Source organism: Odontesthes bonariensis, chromosome 7 (genome assembly GCF_027942865.1).
Source record: "Odontesthes bonariensis isolate fOdoBon6 chromosome 7, fOdoBon6.hap1, whole genome shotgun sequence".
Taxonomy (NCBI): Eukaryota; Metazoa; Chordata; class Actinopteri; order Atheriniformes; family Atherinopsidae; genus Odontesthes; species Odontesthes bonariensis.
The window spans coordinates 37231573-37254228 of NC_134512.1; the positions used below are offsets into that span (position 1 = coordinate 37231573).

At 42.1% G+C, this 22656-nt stretch overlaps 1 protein-coding gene across 1 annotated transcript in view; it reads left to right on the forward strand.

Annotated features, from left to right (window-relative positions):
* The window catches only part of LOC142384909 (ankyrin repeat domain-containing protein SOWAHB-like), a 33113-nt gene extending 12002 nt beyond the window's left edge, over window positions 1-21111 (forward strand). The window contains exons 3-5 of the mRNA XM_075471215.1: window positions 10308-10380; window positions 19654-19749; window positions 20963-21111. Of these exons, the coding sequence (XP_075327330.1) occupies window positions 10308-10380; window positions 19654-19749; window positions 20963-21111 (318 nt within the window). The remainder of the gene's footprint in view (window positions 1-10307; window positions 10381-19653; window positions 19750-20962) is intronic.
* Window positions 21112-22656: the final 1545 nt, after the last annotated feature.

Here is a 22656-nt window from a genome sequence, read left to right on the forward strand (position 1 = left end):
TGTGTTTTGCCTTTAAGTGATATTTTAGACTGGAACTACTACGCTGAGAAGACAATTCAACTTGGCAGTGTTTACAGATGACTTTGGTTCTGTCGACTCCGCCGTCTGGAAGAACTTTAAAATGAAAATGGCCGAGTAAAAGTTCCGTACCCTTCTCCATGTTTGGTGGATCCGCCGATTACTTTCTTTTCCTGTTCCACAGCAGACAGCAGCAGACTTTTACAAAATAAAAGCCTGTGAGCGACAGACTTTTACAGAATAAAAGCCTGTGAGCGACAGACTTTTACAAAATAAAAGCCTGTGAGCGACAAACTTTTACAATAATAAAATAAATTTTAAAAATAAAAAAATAAAAACTGCGTTAATGCGCGATAAAATATTTATCTGCGTTAAATAATTAGCGATAACGCGATAATATGGAGTTAACTCGCCCAGCCCTAGTACATTTTCTGCTGTCAGGTATCCTGCCTGCACAGAGATCTGAAAACAGTATCCAGAGGAGTTCCACCTTTGAAATGAAACACAATCTCTGTGTGTTTCCTCGTTACAGTGCACACATGCACAGAAACATACCGTAAGAGTACTCAGTGTGGGAGGTAGTGACTCATATATGCATCTACGCTATTCTCATGAGAACAACAGTTTTGGGATTCAACAGCCCACTAACCCGTAGAAATGTGAGCAAATACTGAAAAAGGGAAATAATTAGATCATTAGAACTTTTGGCATGTTTGGAGCTGGTCCTCTCAGTTTGACTGTGGGAGGTGTTTCTGTCACAGCTCAGTGTTGTTGCGTACGTATCGAGGACGATGAAGACGTGAAGGAGGAGCAATGAGCGGAAGAAGTTCATCTGAAACCAGGAGTGTGAGCTTGAACCTCTGAAATGAACGTCTGTGCTTCCTCTTACATCATCACTGAACCACTCAGCGCCGCGCTCACATCCTCTAAAGTCTGTCGGGGCTTTTTGATTATTTATCCAATTATATCCTTAGAGCTCCCCTTTAACCCTGGGGTGATGCACAGTGACTCCCCACGTGGCCTTTCCCCTCCAATTACCTGTAGGCAGCATTAACCTGCCGACACACAAGAACAGCTGAGCGTTCTCTACCTGCTGAGAGTCCAATCCTCACACACACACACAAACCATCATCCATCCATTTAATTTCACCTACAGACCAGCAGGAAGTTGGTTCTTCCAGTTCTGTTCAGCCTGTCAGTACGGTGCCCCAGAGGGACAAAAAGCAACAACAGAGCAGGAAGAAAGGGCGAGAAAATTAAAAAGAAAAGATTAAAAAATTTTTAAGTGAATTCAATTTCAGAAAACACAAAAAAAAAACTGACAGATGACGACAAAAGAGAAAAACAGCTCATAAAAACATGGAGACGAATGTTTTTTATTAAAAAAAAGTTTTGTTTCACAGCTGAACGTTACGGAAAAATTAAATTTTAAATTCTTCTCTAAATCAACACAAGTCGACCAAAAGAGATCTGTCATAAGGTGACGTCAGACTCATTCATTTAAAGTCATCCATCCATTTTCTGTACCCGCTTAATCCAACTGCCGGGCCGCGGGGGGGTGGAGCCTATCGCAGCGCGCATCGGGCGTGAGGTGGGTACACCTGAACAGGTCGCCAGACCAACGATTCAATTCAATTCAGTTTTATTTATAAATCACAAAATAAGTCTCAGTGCTCTTCAAAGATACAATCCAATTAATTCCAACCCCCCAGCAGTCTGGGCCTAAAGCAGCTTAACTATGGGATGTTTCAGGGTCACCTGTGCCATCCCTAACTATAAGCTTTATCAGAAAGGAAAGTTTTAAGCCTGATCCTAAAGGTAGAGAGGGGCCTGATAACTGAAGGCTCTGCCTCCCAAAGTGGCAGCTGGTTCCACAGAGAGAGGGGCCTGATAACTGAAGGCTCTGCCTCCCAAACTGGCAGCTGGTTCCACAGAGAGGGGCCTGATAACTGAAGGCTCTGTCTCCCAAACTGGCAGCTAGTTCCACAGAGAGGGGCCTGATAACTGAAGGCTCTGCCTCCCTAACTGGCAGCTGGTTCCACAGAGAGGGGCCTGATAACTGAAGGCTCTGCCTCCCAAACTGGCAGCTGGTTCCACAGAGAGGGGCCTGATAACTGAAGGCTCTGCCTCCCAAACTGGAAGCTGGTTCCACAGAGGGGGGCCTGATAACTGAAGGCTCTGCCTCCCAAACTGGCAGCTGGTTCCACAGAGAGGGGCCTGATAACTGAAGGCTCTGCCTCCCAAACTGGCAGCTGGTTCCACAGAGAGGGGCCTGATAACTGAAGGCTCTGCCTCCCAAACTGGCAGCTGGTTCCACAGAGAGGGGCCTGATAACTGAAGGCTCTGCCTCCCAAACTGGCAACCGGTTCCACAGAGAGGGGCCTGATAACTGAAGGCTCTGTCTCCCAAACTGGCAGCCGGTTCCACAGAGAGGGGCCTGATAACTGAAGGCTCTGCCTCCCAAACTGGCAGCTGGTTCCACAGAGAGGGGCCTGATAACTGAAGGCTCTGGCTCCCAAACTGGGCAGCTGGTTCCACAGAGAGGGGCCTGATAACTGAAGGCTCTACCTCCCAAACTGGCAGCCGGTTCCACAGAGAGGGGCCTGATAACTGAAGGCTCTGCCTCCCAAACTGGCAGCTGGTTCCCCAGAGAGGGGCCTGATAACTGAAGGCTCTGCCTCCCAAACTGGCAGCTGGTTCCACAGAGAGGGGCCTGATAACTGAAGGCTCTGCCTCCCAAACTGGCAGCCGGTTCCACAGAGAGGGGCCTGATAACTGAAGGCTTTGCCTCCCAAACTGGCAGCTGGTTCCACAGAGGGGTCTGATAACTGAAGGCTCTGCCTCCCAAACTGGCAGCTGGTTCCACAGAGAGGGGCCTGATAACTGAAGGCTCTGCAGTTTACAGTGAAACGTGACCAAAGCAGTCAGAAAACTAACAATTCAGGACAGAAAAACACTTGCAGCTGCTTGTAACAGCAGAAAATTCACAGTTTAACAGAAGCTGTTTTTTTCTTTCACAGTCAATGAAACTCAGCTGTTAGAAACACACTCACAGCAGCGCCATGGATTGATTGGACGGGGCCAATGTTGTGATTACTTAATGGCTTCCCAGACAGCCCAGAGTCTGAGAATTCAATTTAGCCTCTGAGTGTTAATCTGCTGCTGCTGATGATGATGATGTGCTCGCAGGAGATAATGTTTAAACCCCAGCAGAGCAAAGCAAAGCAGACAAGTCACTTATTGGCTCCATAATTACATAATTAACTTTTTGTCTCTAATCGTTAAGGAGGTAATGGCTCTGATAAAAAGACCCTGAGCTGAAGCAGCCAGCAAATCAAAAATCAATAATCCATAGAACCACATTAAGAGGAGAAGAACCGCTCGGCTTTCACGTCACGCTTTACGCTCACTGGAGGCTTTCAGAGCCTCTGGGATGGATTTTCCTCCCAGCGGTGACTCCAGGAGGTTCTTTCTTAGAGGAAGAAGAGTTTGATTCAGAGCTTTTTCAATATCACACAGCAGGAGGCAAAACGTTTAGGTAAAACACCTCAGTGTGACCCAGTAAAAAATGCCCCTCCAAAAATAAGTAAAAAAACAACAAATACAAGACGTTTTTGCTTGAAATAAGCAAAAAATCTGCCAATGGAACTAGTGAAAATCGGCTTGTCAAGATTTCTTGAAATAAGATGTGATATTTAGGACTTTTGAGTTAAAAGTGACCATGAAATTAGCTTAAAAACCTCTTTAAATGAAAAAAAAAGCTTGTTTCATGTGAAATATGACTCAAAACAATTTGTTTTCAAGACTTTTTCACTTAACAAGATATTCCAGATGTATTGTATTAAAACAAGTCCCTATATCTGGCTGAAATAGTACTTGTTAGGCAGTTGTGTCTTATATTAAGTGTAATGAGATACTCAATGAGACAAATATACTTGGTAAGATTTAGATTTTTTCCAGTGTACATAAAAAGATACCACATGTAGCTTACAAAATGCCATGTCAATGTATATTAGTGTAACAAGGGTTAATTTGGCTTGTGTATAATTCCTCAAAAATATTGCTTTTAATTGTTTTTTATGACATTTATAAGACTAGTCAGGTGGAACTTTTGTTTTCTTTTTCGGTTTCTGTACATTCTTTTATGGGGGAGCAACATCTGTGACAAAAGACACGGTCCCGCCTAAACTCTTCGGCTGTGTTCGAAACCGCATACTACATACTACATACTAAATACTACATACTACATACTACATACTACATACTACATACTACATACTACATACTAAATACTACATACTACATACTACATACTTCCATACTGCATACTCATCGATCAGACAGTATGCAGAGCGTTTACCCACAATGCATTTCGCTCCTGCCCGAGCCGAAATCAGCCGGCCTGAAGCTGATTTCCCTTAAGCTCTAAACTCTGTAAACTTTAGCAACATTTGAAACATTTTCAGGTGAGAAAGTAGTCGTTTAGATCCCCAACGTGTTGAAAACCTGACAAAATACCGGCTGTTTACAATTTTGTTCCCACGAATTCGGCGCTACTAAAGCTAGCCGTAGTGAGTAACGCACTTCCGGTTATTTTCACAAAATAAAATACCCGTTGCCTTTTATCATAGGGAAAGCCATTACCATACAATTGGTGCTTTTGTTTTGAAAACAGGAAGTGAACCTACCCTCGTTGTAGCTAGCTTGAAACTGCCGTTTTGACAGGAAATGACGATCGGCGACGTCACGTTACGTTGCATCTTGGGTAGTTTGAGTATGAGTAGTAACCTCATGATGCATACCCAACATTTAGGAGAATCTAGTATGCATCCGGGAACTTAAAAAAAGTTAAAGTTAGTAGGAGTAGTAGGAGAAGTATGCGGTTTCGAACACAGCCTTCCTCTTTTTTTCTGATGTTCGGTGAGGAAAGGTGGAGGAAAATAAAGACCTTCGAAAGAGCAGCGGTGTGCTCTCCATTCATTCTAACCTTAACACAACGCAGAGGTTTCATACCGGTTACATTAGAAGTTATTTAAGTTATTTAATTTAGCATATAGCTCATAACAATAAAAACAATCCACAGTCGGGACTTTTTGTTGTGTTGCAAACACAAACCAGACCAGGTTGCCATTGGGGGAAATTAGTTGTGTGACATGATGCCGAGTCTAACTGACCCGGGTCGTTCATTTAATGACGTGTTGGTAAAACCTGAGGCTTCCAGCAGACTGTTCCCTCAGTTTAATCAAAGGAACTTCAGTATATTTTCTTTGTTTTTCTCTTTCTTCTCTTCTCTTCATCCTCCTCTTCACGCATCCATCTCTACGACAGCATGTAAGTGAGTTTATGAACATATTTCCTCTGATAGTGGCATGAATAGAGTTCCCTCCCCTGTGTAACTCTGCCTCTCCCTGACCTCTCCCATGCTGCTCTGTGAAGGGGGTAAGTTACTCTAATAGAGTTTACTTCACCAAAAAGTCCTTTTTTTCTGTGTAGAATAGTTCCAGCTGCAGTCAGTGCAGCGTTTTATGTCAGAGGATATGGAGGGAGGTGCCAGTTACAGCCATCCATCACTTCACATTCATCCTGCCGGTGTTTGTTTACCCGACATGTAACTGTCAATACCCGGCTCATGAATATGAAGCACCGCAGCATTGGAGATGTGTGTGAAACGCATCCTCGGCTGCCTGCTGCTGTCCTTCACTGAGCCCTCTGTAACAGGTGAGTGAACACCTGAACACATGCCTGTGTGTCAGCACACGGTCATTCTCAGGTATTCAAAGGCTGCTGATTAAAGCCATTTTATAACCAAACCATCGTCTGACAAAAATCACCGCCATCCTGAATCTGAACCAAAGTTTTCCTCTGATTTCGGCCACATTTACGTGTGATGATGGGCCAGAAAGTCAGAGAGCAACAGGCTTTATTTTTATCAGTTTTCAGAGGAGAGCTGACTAAGACTGGCTGCTGTATTAAAGGGATAGTTCGCTTTTTTGACATGAAGCTGTATGACATCCCATATCAGCAACATCATTTCTGAACATCTTCTTACCCCCTGCTGCGTCCTGTGAGCAGAGTTCCAGCCTCGTTTTGGTGTTGATGAAGGTAGTCCGGCTAGTTGGCTGGGGCTTAAAAAATAAAGCGTTTTGCTTCTCAGAACAATATGCGTTCAACAGAGTAATACATTTGCATCACAAAATCGTTCTCCAGGAAAAAGTCAGACCTCACAATCGCTTGGCCCTATTTTCTCTCCCTTCGTATCGCTGCCTGCTGTGCAGACCGAGCAGCAAACACCGTAACAGGCGCGGCTGTCGGCAGCAGGCAGTGATACGAAGGGAGAGAAAATAGGGCCAAGAGATTGTGAGGTCTGACTTTTTCCTGGAGAACGATTTTGTGCACTGGAAAAAATGCCCCTCCAAAAATAAGTTAAAAAAAACAACAAATAAAAGACCTTTTTGCTTGAAATAAGCAAAAAAAAAATCAATGGAACTAGTGAAAATCGGCTTGTCAAGATTTCTTGAAATAAGATGTGATATTTAGGACTTTTGAGATAAAAGTGACCTTGAAATTAGCTTAAAAACCTCTTCAAATGTCTCATATGATATGAAACGAGCTTTTTTTTTTTAAGCTTGCGTAGCTAATCGGCGCTACTTCCTGTTTTACTTGTTTCAACATAAAAGCACGTATTTCAAAATAAAATTTAAAAAAACTCCTGCATTTACAGCCAAGTTGAATTGTCTTCTCAGCGTAGTAGTTCCAGTCTAAAATATCACTTAAAGGCAAAACACACAACTGATAGCAGCAAGTCATTCAAGGAAACAGACAGTGGAGCGAGGCTTCTACATAAAAACTACAGAAAGATGCTGATGTTAAAAGTGTGTTTGCACAACAAATGTTATGGCACTTTCATTCATATGGCAGCACATTTAAAATAAAGCTAAATGCTAAAAGCTATACACTACTTTTGGATTAATTTTTGGATTCTGCGTACAAATGCGATTAATCGTGATTAATCAGGGAAATCATGTGATTAATTAGATTAAACATTTTAATCGTTACTCAGCCCTAATTTTTATCTTATGTTTCTAGGTTAGTATAGGTCTTAGATTAACATAGGCTATTATGTGTATTATATGTTCAGTATAGCTCTAGTAATTAGCGTAAAATGTATATTTTGTAGTATCCATATTGCCTATTTATTGTTAGAGTACTTATGTTATGGTAGTTGCTGTACGGTGTCCTGTCCTAAGAATTTCAGTGCCCAGTCCGACTCAGTTGTTCTGTGCATCTGACAATAAAAGACTTAAAACTTGAAAAATTGGTCAAGGGGAAGCCTCACCTGTGAACAACACGCTGTCACAGCTTAATCCCACGATCAGCTGACTGTCTGTGAATCTCTGGCAGATTCAGAGTGACCTGAACGTGGCCTTTACCTCAGATATGAGGCTCAAAGTGCGTCTGAACTAGGCTTAATCTAATTAATCACATGATTTCCCTGATTAATCACGATTAATCGCATTTGTACGCAAAATACAGAAATGAATCCAAAAGTAGTGTATAGCTTTTAGCATTTAGCTTTATTTTAAATGTGCTGCCATATGAATGAAAGTGCCATAACATTTGTTGTGCAAACACACTTTTAACATCAGCATCTTTCTGTAGTTTTTATGTAGAAGCCTCGCTCCACTGTCTGTTTCCTTGAATGACTTGCTGCTATCAGTTGTGTGTTTTGCCTTTAAGTGATATTTTAGACTGGAACTACTATGCTGAGAAGACAATTCAACTTGGCAGTGTTTACAGATGACTTTGGTTCTGTCGACTCCGCCGTCTGGAAGAACTTTAACATGAAAATGGCCGAGTAAAAGTTCCGTACCCTTCTCCATGTTTGGTGGATCCGCCGATTACTTTCTTTTCCTGTTCCACAGCAGACAGCAGCAGACTTTTACAGAATAAAAGCCTGTGAGCAGCAGACTTTTACAAAATAAAAGCCTGTGAGCAACATACTTTTACAAAATAAAAGCCTGTGAGGAACAGACTTTTACAATGATAAAATAAATAATAAAACAGGGTCCGTGGCGTAGTGGGCTGAGCAGGCGCCCCATGTACAGAGGCTACAGTCCTCGCTGCAGCTGGCCCTGTGCTGCATGTTGTTCCACCTCTCTCTGCCCCCTGCTTCCTGTCTCTCTGAACTTTCCATTAAAGGCACAAAAGCCCCCAAAAACTGCGTTAATGCGCGATAAAATATTTATCAGTGTTAAATAATTAACGAGTTAACTCGCCCAGCTTTAGTCTGAACACATTAAAAAGCAGCTCAGCCTTTCAGTGAGATTTTTACGGCCTGATTTCCAGCCTCACACGACTCCCATCCAGAACCCTGAAGGTGATGATCAACACGCTGCCACACTCCTCTGATCTGGTCCCAGAGTTTCAGTTCCGCTCTCCGTTTCTGCGCCTCTCTGAGAGGAAGATGCTGATGGGACGGCAGTCTGTGAGCCTGACAGCGAGGTGTCTCCGTGTTCCCACTTCAAACGGCCTCCGGGGCCCGTTTACAGTCGCTGCTGTGATGAGAGTTTAGTGCAAAGCGCGGAGCCGTCCTCCTAATGAACGCAGACTTCAAACTCTCTGCTGTCACTGAAGTCGGGTTTAAACGGCGGACTGACAGCGATGGAGCAGCGTCTGTGCGTCTGTGACAGCGGCTCCGTGTGACGGGCAGCCGCTCCGCTGGGACTCGCTGGTGTTAAAGTGTACAAACGACTCGGCTTCTGACAAGCTGCTGACAGCAGGGAGGGAAAAGACAGGAGACAGGTGACGGACGTTCCTGGAAACATCCAGAGAAACATCCAGAGAAAGCAAAGAACAGTCAGAGTTATTGTGGGTGACAGGAAGAGCTCACAGCTTCAGAAACACTGAATCCTCAACATCCTGATCTGTGTGGTCGGGCTGCTTTTAGGCTGCCTGTCTACATGCTCATAGATTACTGTGGGAATAGATTAATATTCAATTCAATTCAATTCAAAATGTATTTTAGAGTCATCACACTGGAAAAAAATCTAAATCTTACCAAGTATATTTGTCTCATTGAGTATCTCATTACACTTAATATCAGACACAACTGCAACAAGTTCTATTTCAGCCAGATATAGGGACTTGTTTTAATACAATACATCTTGAATATCTTGTTAAGTGAAAAAGTCTTGAAAACAAATTGTTTTGAGTCACATATGAAAGAAGCTTCTTTTTTACATTTGAAGAGGTTTTTAAGCTAATTTCAAGATCACTTTTAACTCAAAAGTCCCAAATATCTCATCTTATTTCAAGAAATCTGGACAAGCCGATTTTCACTAGTTCCATTGGCAGATTTTTTTGCTTATTTCAAGCAAAAACGTCTTTTATTTGTTGTTTTTTTTTTGCTTATTTTTGGAGGGGCATTTTTTCCAGTGTGGTCCCAGTTTACCTGCACAGCAGCAGAACCAGGTACCGACTGAAGTCTGTCTGAGGCTGAAAAGCTTCCAGACCTTCTGCTGCCTCTGAGCTCCTCTGTGGGAGGTCCTGGTCCATGTGAGTCCAGCTGAGTTCGCTGCTCAGACGCCGTCTTTGAGCTGCTTTAATGCTGATTCTGTGGTTCTGAAATCAGGATTTTATTAGAGCAGAGCGACCGTCTGGGAACGCTTTCAATGAGCCGACTCGTAAGGCAGGTTTATCTGTACGGCACAATTCAACAACAAGGTGATTTAAAGTGCTTTACAGATACATTTAAACAGTAGAAATAAAAAGCATGATTTAAATTTTAAACAAAAAAGAAAGAAATAAGAACAATAGATAAAATCAGGAGTTAAAATGTGATTAAGTTTTGAAACTCCAGCTTCAGATTTGGAGCTTTATTCAGCTGAAAATAGGCGTGTCTTCAGCCTGGACTTAAACACACTGAGTGTTTCAGCTGATCTGAGGCTTTCTGGGAGTTTGTTCCAGACATGTGGAGCATAGAAGCTGAATGCAGCTCCTCCATGTCTGGTTCTGACTCTGGGAACTGATGGAAGACCGGATCCAGATGAGCTGAGGGGTCTGGAAGGTTCATACTGGGTCAGGAGGTCCCTGATGCATTCTGGTCCTGGACCATTCAGAGCTTTATGGACCAGCATCAGAACTTTAAACTCGTGGTCTCAATGGGCTGATTTTCAGTCCCAGTTTCTGACCAAAGAAACAGAAAAACCTGTGAATGAGAGCAGCTTTATGGGGAGTTCAGCTGGATTTATGAACACTTTGGTGATCCTGACTCTGTGTGATGTTTGCAGGGGTACACAGCTCTTCATCTGGCCTCCATCCACGGACACGAGGACATCATCCAAACCCTGATCAGCGCTTACAGTGAGTCCAACTTCACTCTGCGTTTACACTTTTCATCAGATTACCAGCCGTCCTCGTGTAAACACACCAATCAGATCACTGCTCTGAAGCTTAGATCTTTTTAAAGGGACAGTTCGCCTCTTTTGACATGAAGCTGTATGACATCCCATATCAGCAGCATCATTTCTGAACATCTTCTTACCCCCTGCTGCGTCCTGTGAGCAGAGTTCCAGCCTCGTTTTGGTGTTGATGAAGGTAGTCCGGCTAGTTGGCTGGGGCTTAAAAAATAAAGCGTCTTGCTTCTCAAAACAATATGCGTTCAACAGAGTAATACATTTGCATCACAAAATGGTTCTCCAGGAAAAAGTCAGACCTCACAACCGCTTGGCCCTATTTTCTCTCCCTTCGTATCACTGCCTGCTGCCGACAGCCGCGCCTGTTACGGTGTTTGCTGCTCGGTCTGCACTTCGGTCTGCACAGCAGGCAGTGATACGAAGGGAGAGAAAATAGGGCCAAACAATTGTGAGGTCAACAGGTTAAAGTGGAGGTTTCATTCATGGAAATACGTTATCTGGGGTTCACAAACATTTGAGGCTGTTTTCTTAGGGTGGATACAAGTTTTTCTGTGCTCCAGGAACTCTGTCAGAGTTTCAGCTGCTGGTTGTTTTCTCCTGCCAGAGGCAGAGAGGTTACCTTACCCGTTACCATGGATACCTGGTTACTTTTTGTTTTATTTGGGTAAGAAGTTGGTCAAAATGGTCAAATCTGATGGCGACAGGAGAGGCCTGACTGAGAGAGACTGAAGCAGCGCACAGATCCAAACTCTGGGCTGAACATCCACCGCTCACACTCCTGACGCGGTTCTCTGCTGATTATCTGAATTCTGATCCCTGCAGAACCTGAAAAAAAAGAAAACATTTGAGTCAGAGTTTGGGGGGTGGGGGGTTTTCGTCAGCCATATTATTTATGATAAAGGTTTAATAGAATTTAAAAGCATGTCTTACAGTTAAGGTGGGTATGAAGGATGGGCTGTGTTCGAAACTACATACTACATACTACATACTGCATACTCATCGATCAGACAGTATGCAGAGCGTTTACCCACAATGCATTTCGCTCCTGCCCGAGCCGAAATCAGCCGGCCTGAAGCTGATTTCTCTTAAGCTCTAAACTCTGTAAACTTTAGCAACATTTTCAGGTGAGAAAGTAGTCGTTTAGATCCCCAACGTGTTGAAAACCTGACAAAATACCGGCTGTTTACAATTTTGTTCCCACGAATTCGGCGCTACTAAAGCTAGCCGCAGTGAGTAACGCACTTCCGGTTATTTTCACAAAATAAAATACCCGTTGCCTTTTATCATAGGGAAAGCCATTACCATACAATTGGTGCTTTTGAAAACAGGAAGTGAACCTACCCTCGTTGTAGCTAGCTTGAAACTGCCGTTTTGACAGGAAATGACGATCGGCGACGTCACGTTACGTTGCATCTTGGGTAGTTTGAGTATGAGTAGTAACCTCATGATGCATACCCAACATTTCAGAGAATCTAGTATGCATCCGGGAACTTCTGCTTACTCAAACTAACTCAAAGAGTTAGTATGAGTAGTAGGAGAAGTATGCGATTTCGAACACAGCACATCTCAGAGCAACAGCATCCTCACAACAACAAAAAAAAACCTGATTACCCAAAATGCACCTTGTCGCAGTGACTGTTCTGAGATGTGGAAACATGAGGAGACATTTCAGAAGGATGAAATGAAAACACGCATTAAACATCCACTTCTGTTACACCCTGAGCGCAGAGTATAATTCAGCTGGCAGGTCGGACCCCTGCTCTCGCCTCTGGAAGGAAAACAGTTTCTTCTGCTGTCAGTGCGTTTTCAGTGGATGTGCACGTGAGGGCTTCTTTATATGCAGGTTTCAGATTGATATTCACACAGTGAGAATCAGCCGGCGAGGGATCCTTCCTCTGCACGCCTCGCAGATCTGAAGAACGCACTGATGCAAATCGCTGCTGCCAACAAAAGAGCCCGCGCTCAGACTGACAAGTACCATCTAAACTCACACCTCCTCCACCTACACCACCCCAGAACAGCCAGGCGGGGAGTTCACATGGCTGCTAATGAGGCCCGTCCCAGCCTCCAGCCTCCAGCCTCCAGCCTCCAGCCGCCGGGCCGCTTCACGATGGACCCGTGACGGTTTGGTCCCCCTGTAACCGCAGACAGCCATATGCTGCGAGTCAGAGCACAGTCCATATGCTCTGCAGGGTCACACACAACAACACGCGTCCATATGGAGGCCGAGGAGGAGGCCGAGCACACAAAGAAACAAAATCACGCAGCGGGATGCGAGCCGTCGGACCTGCCAATCAAAGCTCCTCAATTCAAACTGTGCCGCCGGATTCTTCTGAGAAGAAACAGACGATGATGCTGAGCTCAGAGCGGCAGAGACGGACCACCCGCAGAGGTCCATTCATCATAAAGTGGAATGTGATTCCTGTACCTTGTCACACCCAAGGAATGGAGGACCCAGGAGCAGGAGACGTTTAATCCACAAGCTTTTACTGGAGGAGCAGGAGCTCCCAAAAACTCTCCAAGAGAGAACAAAGCAGGCTATAGAAGTTACCACAGGGGTGGAAAGAGTACCAAAGAATCTACTCAAGTAAAAGTAAAAAGTAGCTCATTTAAAATGTACTAAGTAAAAGTTACTTAGTTACTTCTTTTTTTAAGTTCTTTAAAAGCAGGTTGTTCAACCACAGCAAATGGATGAAGGCCTTCACAAATCAAGTTAATCAGAACCTTGTCAACTTTTGCTTGCGGCGCACGTTTGGTTCCACCCACTGACAGCAAGTCAGATATTTTTGCTTACTTGGGTTTTTTTTCTGGTTCCAGGGTCAGTGTGTAGACCATACTCTTTGATTTAATTTTAAAGAGACCCAATAATAGAACAACACTAGAAGATTTTTTATTAACCAAAACTTAATACCTTTTTGGTGCATTTTTCAATGCGTTATAATACACTCATAAGCAATTGTCAACGCATATCATAGCAATATTAGCATAAATTTGTGTGAAATTAAGAAATGAGTCAAATTTGATTGTATAAAATGAAGCTTACTAGCTTACTACCAAGTTAGCTAACGTTAACTAGCATTATAAAGCTGGCTGCTAACACTGACGTTAACATACCATGATTGAGTAAAGTTATTAATTGAATGGATCAATGATTAATTGCATGTAACGTTATTTAGCTTCATGTGAGGTTATCTGACCTGTACATGCTTGCGCAGGTTGGAAGCAGAGTTTTTGTAGGTGGATAGCTTCGTCTCTTTCGGTTAATATAATACATCCATGCTTTCGGCATACAAAGTTTACACTGCATGATGAAATTGTTGTTATTTGCGGACTTGAACTCAAATAAGTCCTTTAAGTATGGCCAGGGATTGGCCTCACGTTCTCCATGCGTGTCTCTGTGTTCCAAATTCGACCCTTCTCCATCGATACACTCGTCTCCATCTGTCTCCATCATCTTTTAGCTAGCTCCTCTGTGGCGCCAACGTCTCGATGTTTCGCTCTTTCCGGCGCTGCAGGTGTTCAGAGCCAATCAGATGGATAGTTACTGGTACGCAGACAGAGCGCAAGTTCTACTTTTTTTTTTTTTTTTTAACTTTGTAATGGAAGTTATTTAAAATGTAGTGAAGTGAAATACTTCCAACAATATTTACTTAAGTAAAAGTAAGATTACTGTTTTAAAAATTACTCAAAAAAGTATAAGTACAAAAAAAAACTACTCAATTACAGTAACGAGAGTAAATGTAACTCGTTACTTTCCACCCCTGAGTTATCAATAACATATATACTTCTCCCAAAATGAGAGAAGTATATATATGAAAAAATATCAAAACAAGAATCACTCCACTAAGGAGGAAAAACAAAAAGATTATATAACTTTGGTCTTAACTTAAAGTCACTCCTGCTACGGAGCAAAACAAAAAAACTGAAAAATAGGAGGCACTACAGTATGAAATATTATCCAAACAAAAAGTCACTCCACTGGGAGGCAAAAACAAGAACGCTATAAAACTTTAACTGGGCTTAATCAAGGCTATATTATAAAAGTTATCCAGAAACAAAAAACTCTCTTAGCGAGGACTCGATCAAGACGATGACTTGGAACTTGGACGATGGCTTAGAGAAGGCAAGAGTGAAGCACGTTAGGACCAACAGATACGACACTCTGGCACAAGACAAGGGGAGACGCAGACTCTTCTACACAGCCAGGGGTAACAGGGAACAGGTGGAACCATTCAGACAATCAGACTGGGACACCAGAGGAGAGTTAATCTTTCAAAATAAAACAGGAAGTGACGAAACATGACTTAGGCTGTGTTCGAAACCGCTCACTTCTCTTACTAACTTTTTTTTTTAAGTTACCGGATGCATACTAGATTCTCCTAAATGTTGTGTATGAATCATGAGGTTACTACTCATACTCAAACTACCCAAGATGCAACGTAACGGGACGTCGCCGATTGTCATTGTGAGCTTCAAGCTAGCTACAAGGAGGGTAGGTTCACTTCCTGTTTTCAAAACAAAAGCACCAATTGTATGGTAATGGCTTTCCCTATGATGAAAGGCAACGGGTATTTTAAACCTTCATTTTTCAGGTGTTAATCCAGCTGAGGTGACCCAACACACCTGTAAGTGAGCTGCTGCTCCGGCCGGGTTCTGTATCATCTGCTCAGAGTCTGAAACCTGCAGCATGAACACCTTAAACACAGACTTTCCCCCTGTGCTGGACTACAGGGGGATGTTTTCAAAATGAGATGAAATCACAACACATTTACCGGATTATTGAAGAAGAGCATCAAACATCGCTGCTACACACTGACGGAACTGCAGAAAACAGAATAATCCTGTAAAAAGTTCATGGACAGCTCTGAACAAACGGCTTTAACACATCTGAATCAAACAGCTGGAACAAAGATCAAACCTCCTGTATTTCCTGGAGATGAAACACGCCGATGCGGCTTATTTAAGAGCATATTTGTGTATTTCCTGGACTTGCGAACATGCTTAATCTCATTTTATCGATGTTAAAGTGTACCATGAGAGCTGGACCACAACAATTCAAGCTGAGCTGACTCACTTTCAGCCGAGCGCCCATGAAATATTTCCAGAACACAAACAAAAGGCTTTGCAGTATAACGAACACCTTGTTGGACTCAGTTTCAGCTGCTTTTCTCAGTCAGTCATGAGGAAAAAAAATAAACTTTCTTTTTTTACTGAAAATAGTGAAGTTTCAGAGCATTTCTTTGGCCTCATGTCTGTTAAATAAAGTTTCATTTGAATGAACATTTCAGAGAACTTTTCTGCGCATTAAAAATCTTTGCTGGATAAATCGATGCAAACATGAATGAATCGATTCTTCTGATTCAGTTCTGATCCTGTTTGAGTCTGAAATGAGCCGCTTTGACTTCAGATATGTCACACCGCGGTGAGGTCAAACGGGTTTTTTGTCTCGTCTCCATGGCTGTGTTCGAAACCGCCTACTACATACTACATACTGCATACTGCATACTACATACTACATACTGCATACTACATACTACATACTACATACTGCATACTGCATACTACATACTACATACTGCATACTACATACTACATACTGCATTCTACATACTACATACTACATACTGCATACTACATGCTACATACTGCATACTACATACTACATACTGCATTCTACATACTGCAAACTGCATACTACATACTTCCATACCGCGTACCACATACTGCATACTACATACTACATACTACATACTACATACTGCATTCTACATACTGCATACTACATACTGCATACTACATACTACATACTGCATACTACATACTGCAAACTGCATACTACATACTTCCATACCGCGTACCACATACTGCATACTACATACTGCATACTACATACTGCATACTACATACTACATACTGCATACTACATACTGCAAACTGCATACTACATACTTCCATACCGCGTACCACATACTGCATACTGCATACTACATACTGCATACTGCATACTACATACTACATACTGCATACTGCATACTACATACTAAATACTGCATACTGCATACTACATACTTACATACTGCATACTACATACTGCATACTGCATACTGCATACTACATACTGCATACTGCATACTACATACTACATACTACATACTTCCATACTGCATACTCATCGATCAGACAGTATGCAGAGCGTTTACCCACAATGCATTTCGCTCCTGCTCGAGCCGAAATCAGCCGGCCTGAAGCTGATTTCTCTTAAGCTCTAAACTCTGTAAACTTTAGCAACATTTGAAACATTTTCAGGTGAGAAAGTAGTCGTTTAGATCCCCAACGTGTTGAAAACCTGACAAAATACCGGCTGTTTACAATTTTGTTCCCACGAATTCGGCGCTACTAAAGCTAGCCGCAGTGAGCAACGCACTTCCGGTTATTTTCACAAAATAAAATACCCGTTGCCTTTTATCATAGGGAAAGCCATTACCATACAATTGGTGCTTTTGTTTTTAAAACAGGAAGTGAACCTACCCTCGTTGTAGCTAGCTTGAAGCTGCCGTTTTGACAGGAAATGACGATCGGCGACGTCACGTTACGTTGCATCTTGGGTAGTTTGAGTATGAGTAGTAACCTCATGATGCATACCCAACATTTCGGAGAATCTAGTATGTATCCGGGAACTTCTCGCTTACTCAAACTCACATATTAACTCAGAAAGTTAGTAGGAGTAGTAGGAGAAGTATGCGGTTTCGAACACAGCCTCAGTGCTTTGGACTTCCACATATTGACACAACAGACGCCCACTCTGATTGGTCAGATCCAATCACCCTCGAGTGATGAGTCATCAACGTCTCTTATTGTTTTCCAAGAAATGTAAATGTAAATGTATTTCATTTCTACAGCCCTTTACAGACGATCCTTACGGTGTACCAAAGTGCTTTACAGCAGGTAATAAATAAAGAGAAGAAGAAGTAAAAACAAATAAAAAAATTAAAGAACGGTGAAAGCAATAAAATACAACAAAATCAAATAAGATAAAAGTGTCCTCATACTACTGGGTATTAATAATATTTTAGCCTAGGTTTGAAGAGGCCCAGGTCAGAAATAAGAAATGACAAACTCCAACACGCTTTTAACCCCTGCTGTGCAGGATGGATCACACACAGTCATTCAATCCGACTTTATGGAGAAGTTTAGAAAACAATTACTTTGCCTTCTTCCCTGGCATTGCTTCTGAACATTTCCTCACTGCGGGTTTAACTTTCCTGAAATCAGAAACACAAACTGCTGCAGCTCAGTTTCACTCTGCAGAGTTACTCCAACTCAAACGCCTCCTGCGCTGGTCTGAAGTCAGCTGGTGGTCCAAGATACGGTTTCATGATGAGCTGCGTTTGGCTGCCACGGAGGCGCCTCGCTGCTGTGGAGCGGAGCTGAAGCTGCGTCTGAGGCCAGTGGGTGGAGGGAGGGTGGGAGTTAAAGTGTCTGTAATGACCAGAGGCGGCCAGCGGCTGTAACCATTAGCAGCTCCGCTCAGCCTCCAGCCTCCTCAGGTGGGACATCAACCCGATTTCACTTCCTGTTACCCTGAGAACAACAACAGTTCATCCCACAGCAGGAGCAGAGCTGCACACTGTCCACACACTGCCTGCAGTAATATTACACCACTGCTGACAGTCAGGGAGAGTTTTCAGTCTGTTTTTAACCCAAGCAGACTGAAAAAACAACTCATAAGATTTACTTAAAAAACCCTTTGTAAGTATTTGCACTCAAATGATTTAAGTAAGATTGAATGCTGCAATATCAAGTAAATTTTACTTACCATAAAACATAACAGTTCTGAAGAGATTTAGTAACATTTACTTAATTACATCTAAGTTTTAAGTTATATTTAGTTAAACAAAGTAAGTAAAGTCTACTTGTTTTTCATAGGCAGGAACATCATTTTACTCAAACTTTTAAGTAAATTTTATATATCTGTAGTATTTGCTGTTATGAAGTAACTTAGTAGATTTTAACGATACACTTTCAGAGTAAAGTTTATGTAGTATTTCTAGGTTTATGTACATACAACTATTAAACATTTAAATTGTATGAGGAAGCCTAAGTAAAACTTACTCTTCCCCCATAATTCATGTATTACGTTAATAAAATGTTTAATTTTACTTAAGAAGCTCTAGTTCTTACTGAATCTTAAAAATACAAGGTAGAAATGATGACAGTTACTCTAATAGAGTTTACTTCACCAAAAAGTCACTTTTTTCAGACGTTAGTTAAGATTATTTAGGCTTTGGATCCCTCCTGCATGGAAACCCTCAGCTGGACTCAGCTGCTCTGTTCAGGCTCCAAACTTCCATCTTTCTGCATCTTTCAGTAAAATCACCAAAGTGTTCATTAATCCAGCTGAACTCCCCATAAAGCTGCTCTCATTCACAGGTTTTTCTGTTTCTTTGGTCAGAAACTGGGACTGAAAATCAGCCCATTGAGACCACAAGTTTAAAGTTCTGATGCTGGTCCATAAAGCTCTGAATGGTCCAGGACCAGAATGCATCAGGGACCTCCTGACCCAGGATGAACCTTCCAGACCCCTCAGCTCATCTGGATCCGGTCTTCTATCAGTTCCCAGAGTCAGAACCAGACATGGAGGAGCTGCATTCAGCTTCTATGCTCCACATGTCTGGAACAAACTCCCAGAAAGCCTCAGATCAGCTGGAACACTCAGTGTGTTTAAGTCCAGGCTGAAGACACACCTATTTTCAGCTGAATAAAGCTCCAAATCTGAAGCTGGAGTTTCAAAACTTAATCACATTTTAACTCCTGATTTTATCTATTGTTCTTATTTCTTTCTTTTTTGTTTAAAATTTAAATCATGCCTTTTATTTCTACTGTTTTAATGTCTCTGTAAAGCACTTTGAATCACCTTGTTGTTGAATTGTGCCGTACAGATAAACCTGCCTTACGAGTCGGCTCACTGAAAGCGTTCCCAGACTGTCGCTCTGCTCTAATAAAATCCTGATTTCAGAACCACAGAATCAGCATTAAAGCAGCTCAAAGACGGCGTCTGTAAATCAATTTGAAAGTAGTTTTCTTGTTTCTCGGCCTCCTGAATCGCTGAAGCTGCTTGACTTCAGCCGCTCTGAGGCACAGTCTCACCGTCTTAAATACGGATGAACGCACAAACTCAGACAGCAGAACACGTCTTTAACCCTCTCTTTCTCACCATCAGATGCTAAAACCACCGTCAGAGATTATCACGGGAAGACGGCGGTTCAGTACTGGAGTGGCTGCACCGACATCTTCAACAAACCAGAGTCACAGTCAGGTCAGTGCTTCCCTGTGAAAGATCAGGCTTCCTGTGGAATAAAAGCTGCTTCACAGCAGTCTGTGGAGTCACAGCGTTTTACTTCTTCATCATTAAAAGCTTTAAATCAGAGCTGGGCGAGTTAACTCGTGATTATCGTGTTAATAAATATTTAATAAATATTATACATATTTATAAATATAAATGTTAAATATAAATAAATATTTGTATTTGTTTTATTATATTTATATCTATTTATATGTGCGATAAATATTTTATCATCCATTAACGCAAGTTTTATTATTTTTGTTTTATTTTATTCTTTTAATTAAAGTTTTTTTAAAAATTGGGGGGCTTTTGTGCCTTTAATGGAAAGGAAAGTTTAGAGAGACAGGAAGCAGGGGGCAGAGAGAGGGGGAACGACACGCAGCACAGGGCCGTCCGATACGGGGCCAGCTGAACCCACTGCACCACGGACCACCCCTGTTTTATTTTATTTTTTGTAGTATTGTAAAAGTCTGTTGCTCACCTGCTTTTATTTTGTAAAAGTCTGCTGCTCACAGGCTTTTATTTTGTAAAAGTCTGTTGCTGTCTGCTGTGGAACAGGAAAAGAAAGTAATCGGCGGATCCACCAAACATGGAGAAGGGTACGGAACTTTTACTCGGCCATTTTCATGTTAAAGTTCTTCCAGACGGCGGAGTCGACAGAACCAAAGTCATCTGTAAACTCTGCCAAGTTGAATTGTCTTCTCAGCGTAGTAGTTCCAGTCTAAAATATCACTTAAAGGCAAAACACACAACTGATAGCAGCAAGTCATTCAAGGAAACAGACAGTGGAGCGAGGCTTCTACATAAAAACTACAGAAAGATGCTGATGTTAAAAGTGTGTTTGCACAACAAATGTTATGGCACTTTCATTCATATGGCAGCACATTTAAAATAAAGCTAAATGCTAAAAGCTATACGCTACTTTTGGATTCATTTTTGGATTCTGCGTACAAATGCGATTAATCGTGATTAATCAGGGAAATCATGTGATTAATTAGATTAAACATTTTAATCGTTGCCCAGCCTTAGTTTTAATCTTATCTAATCTAATCTCAGGAAGATACCTGCTCAAAACTTTTGTTATTTTTATGTTCATGCGTTTTCTATCAATGGCTTTTTCTCCTGATTGACAGTAAATGGCAACACAAACACGTGCTTGATTATGATGTGAGTGCCTTGTCTGCAGGTGGGAGGTTTTCTCGCGGTCGCCGGACGCAGCGTTTCGCCCTGCCGTCCCTGCGCCTGTCTCGCTCTCGCAGCCACGGACAGCTCAACCTGGAGTTTGGAACGCTGCCTCAGTCAGCGCCTCACAACGCGCTGGACCTCCACGTCTAAACCTCCAGCAGCAAAAGTTTCTCATCATTTAACAGTTTTGGTGACACAAGTAACCAAATAAAATGTGTTTGTTGGCTTTTTGTCTTCATTTTTATCTCAACACATTTCATTTAGAGTAACTGTAGTGGCCATTGGTCCATAAAAAACAAATTAAACTCAAACCAAACAAAATCAAAAGACCACTGATGCACCATGGGGGATGTGGTTTAATGCAGGCAAAAGAAGATGAATGTCCAAAAATGAATTCTTGCGTTTTCTGATGATTTATTTCCAAACAATAAAACAAACAAAAGAACAAAGAAAACCTGCTGCTCTCTCCTTTTCCCTGGTATAAAACCATGGGCCCACCCAGGTGCATGCTGGGACTCCAGGTGCCCAGTGTGACCCAATTAGCAAAATATTCTAAACAAATAACTAACAAAGAATATTAGCAAAATAATCTAATCTAAATAAAGCACTGAAATTAATCAAATAAAGTTACTCATAATTAGCAAATTAAATGTACAACTAGAACCAAAAAACAAAAACTAACTCTCCAAATAGCTCCTACAGCAACTTTTCCTCAACAGAGATGAGTTATGATGGTAGTTTAAAGGAATCTGGGCTGTTTAACTGATCCAAATGACTGCAGACTGGATGTTCTGTCATTATAAATGTGCTGCAGCATCCCGTTTGGACTGTGACGGAAAGTCACTTAAAGAAAGCTGCTGAAGAGGAATGGACTGTAAATGTTTGACACGCTGGGACACGTCTCACCGTCCTGCCCCCTTTCACTCTCATAAATGTCTTCATTAACGTGCACTCCGGTGCTCGGCTCATGGCATAATGCTCATTATCTGCCTTAATAAGGCGGACTGGCATCATTTGTGTAAATGATAAGCAGAAAATGAGCGGATTGGTTGGAGGACACACTCGACACTGATAACAAACACTGGCTCTGTTTAATGTGGACATAAAAACCAGTCCAGCTGTGACTAAAGGCCACAGAGCTGATGAGTGTTCGGCTAATGAGAACACACCATCATCCGCAGAGAATGATGCAGAGCAACACGGTGTCCGCAGCCTCACAACGCCCACAGGAGGAGAATGACCCGAGCTTTCTGTTAAAGGGACAGTTCGCCTCTTTTGACATGAAGCTGTATAACATCCCATATCAGCAACATCATTTCTGAACATCTTCTTACCCCCTGCTGCGTCCTGGGAGCAGAGTTCCAGCCTCGTTTTGGTGTTGATGAAGGTAGTCCGGCTAGTTGGCTGGGGTTTAAGAAATAAAGCGTTCAACAGAGTAATACATTTGCATCACACTGGAAAAAATCAAAGTCTTACCAAGTATATTTGTCTCATTTCTAGTCAAAATATCTCATTACACTTAATATAAGACACAACTGCCTAACAAGTACTATTTCAGCCAGATGTAGGGACTGGTTTGAAGACAATACATCTGGAATATCTTGTTAAATGAAAAAATCTTTTAAGCTAATTTCAAGATCACTTTTATCTCAAAAGTCCTAAATATCACATCTTATTTCAAGAAATCTTGACAAG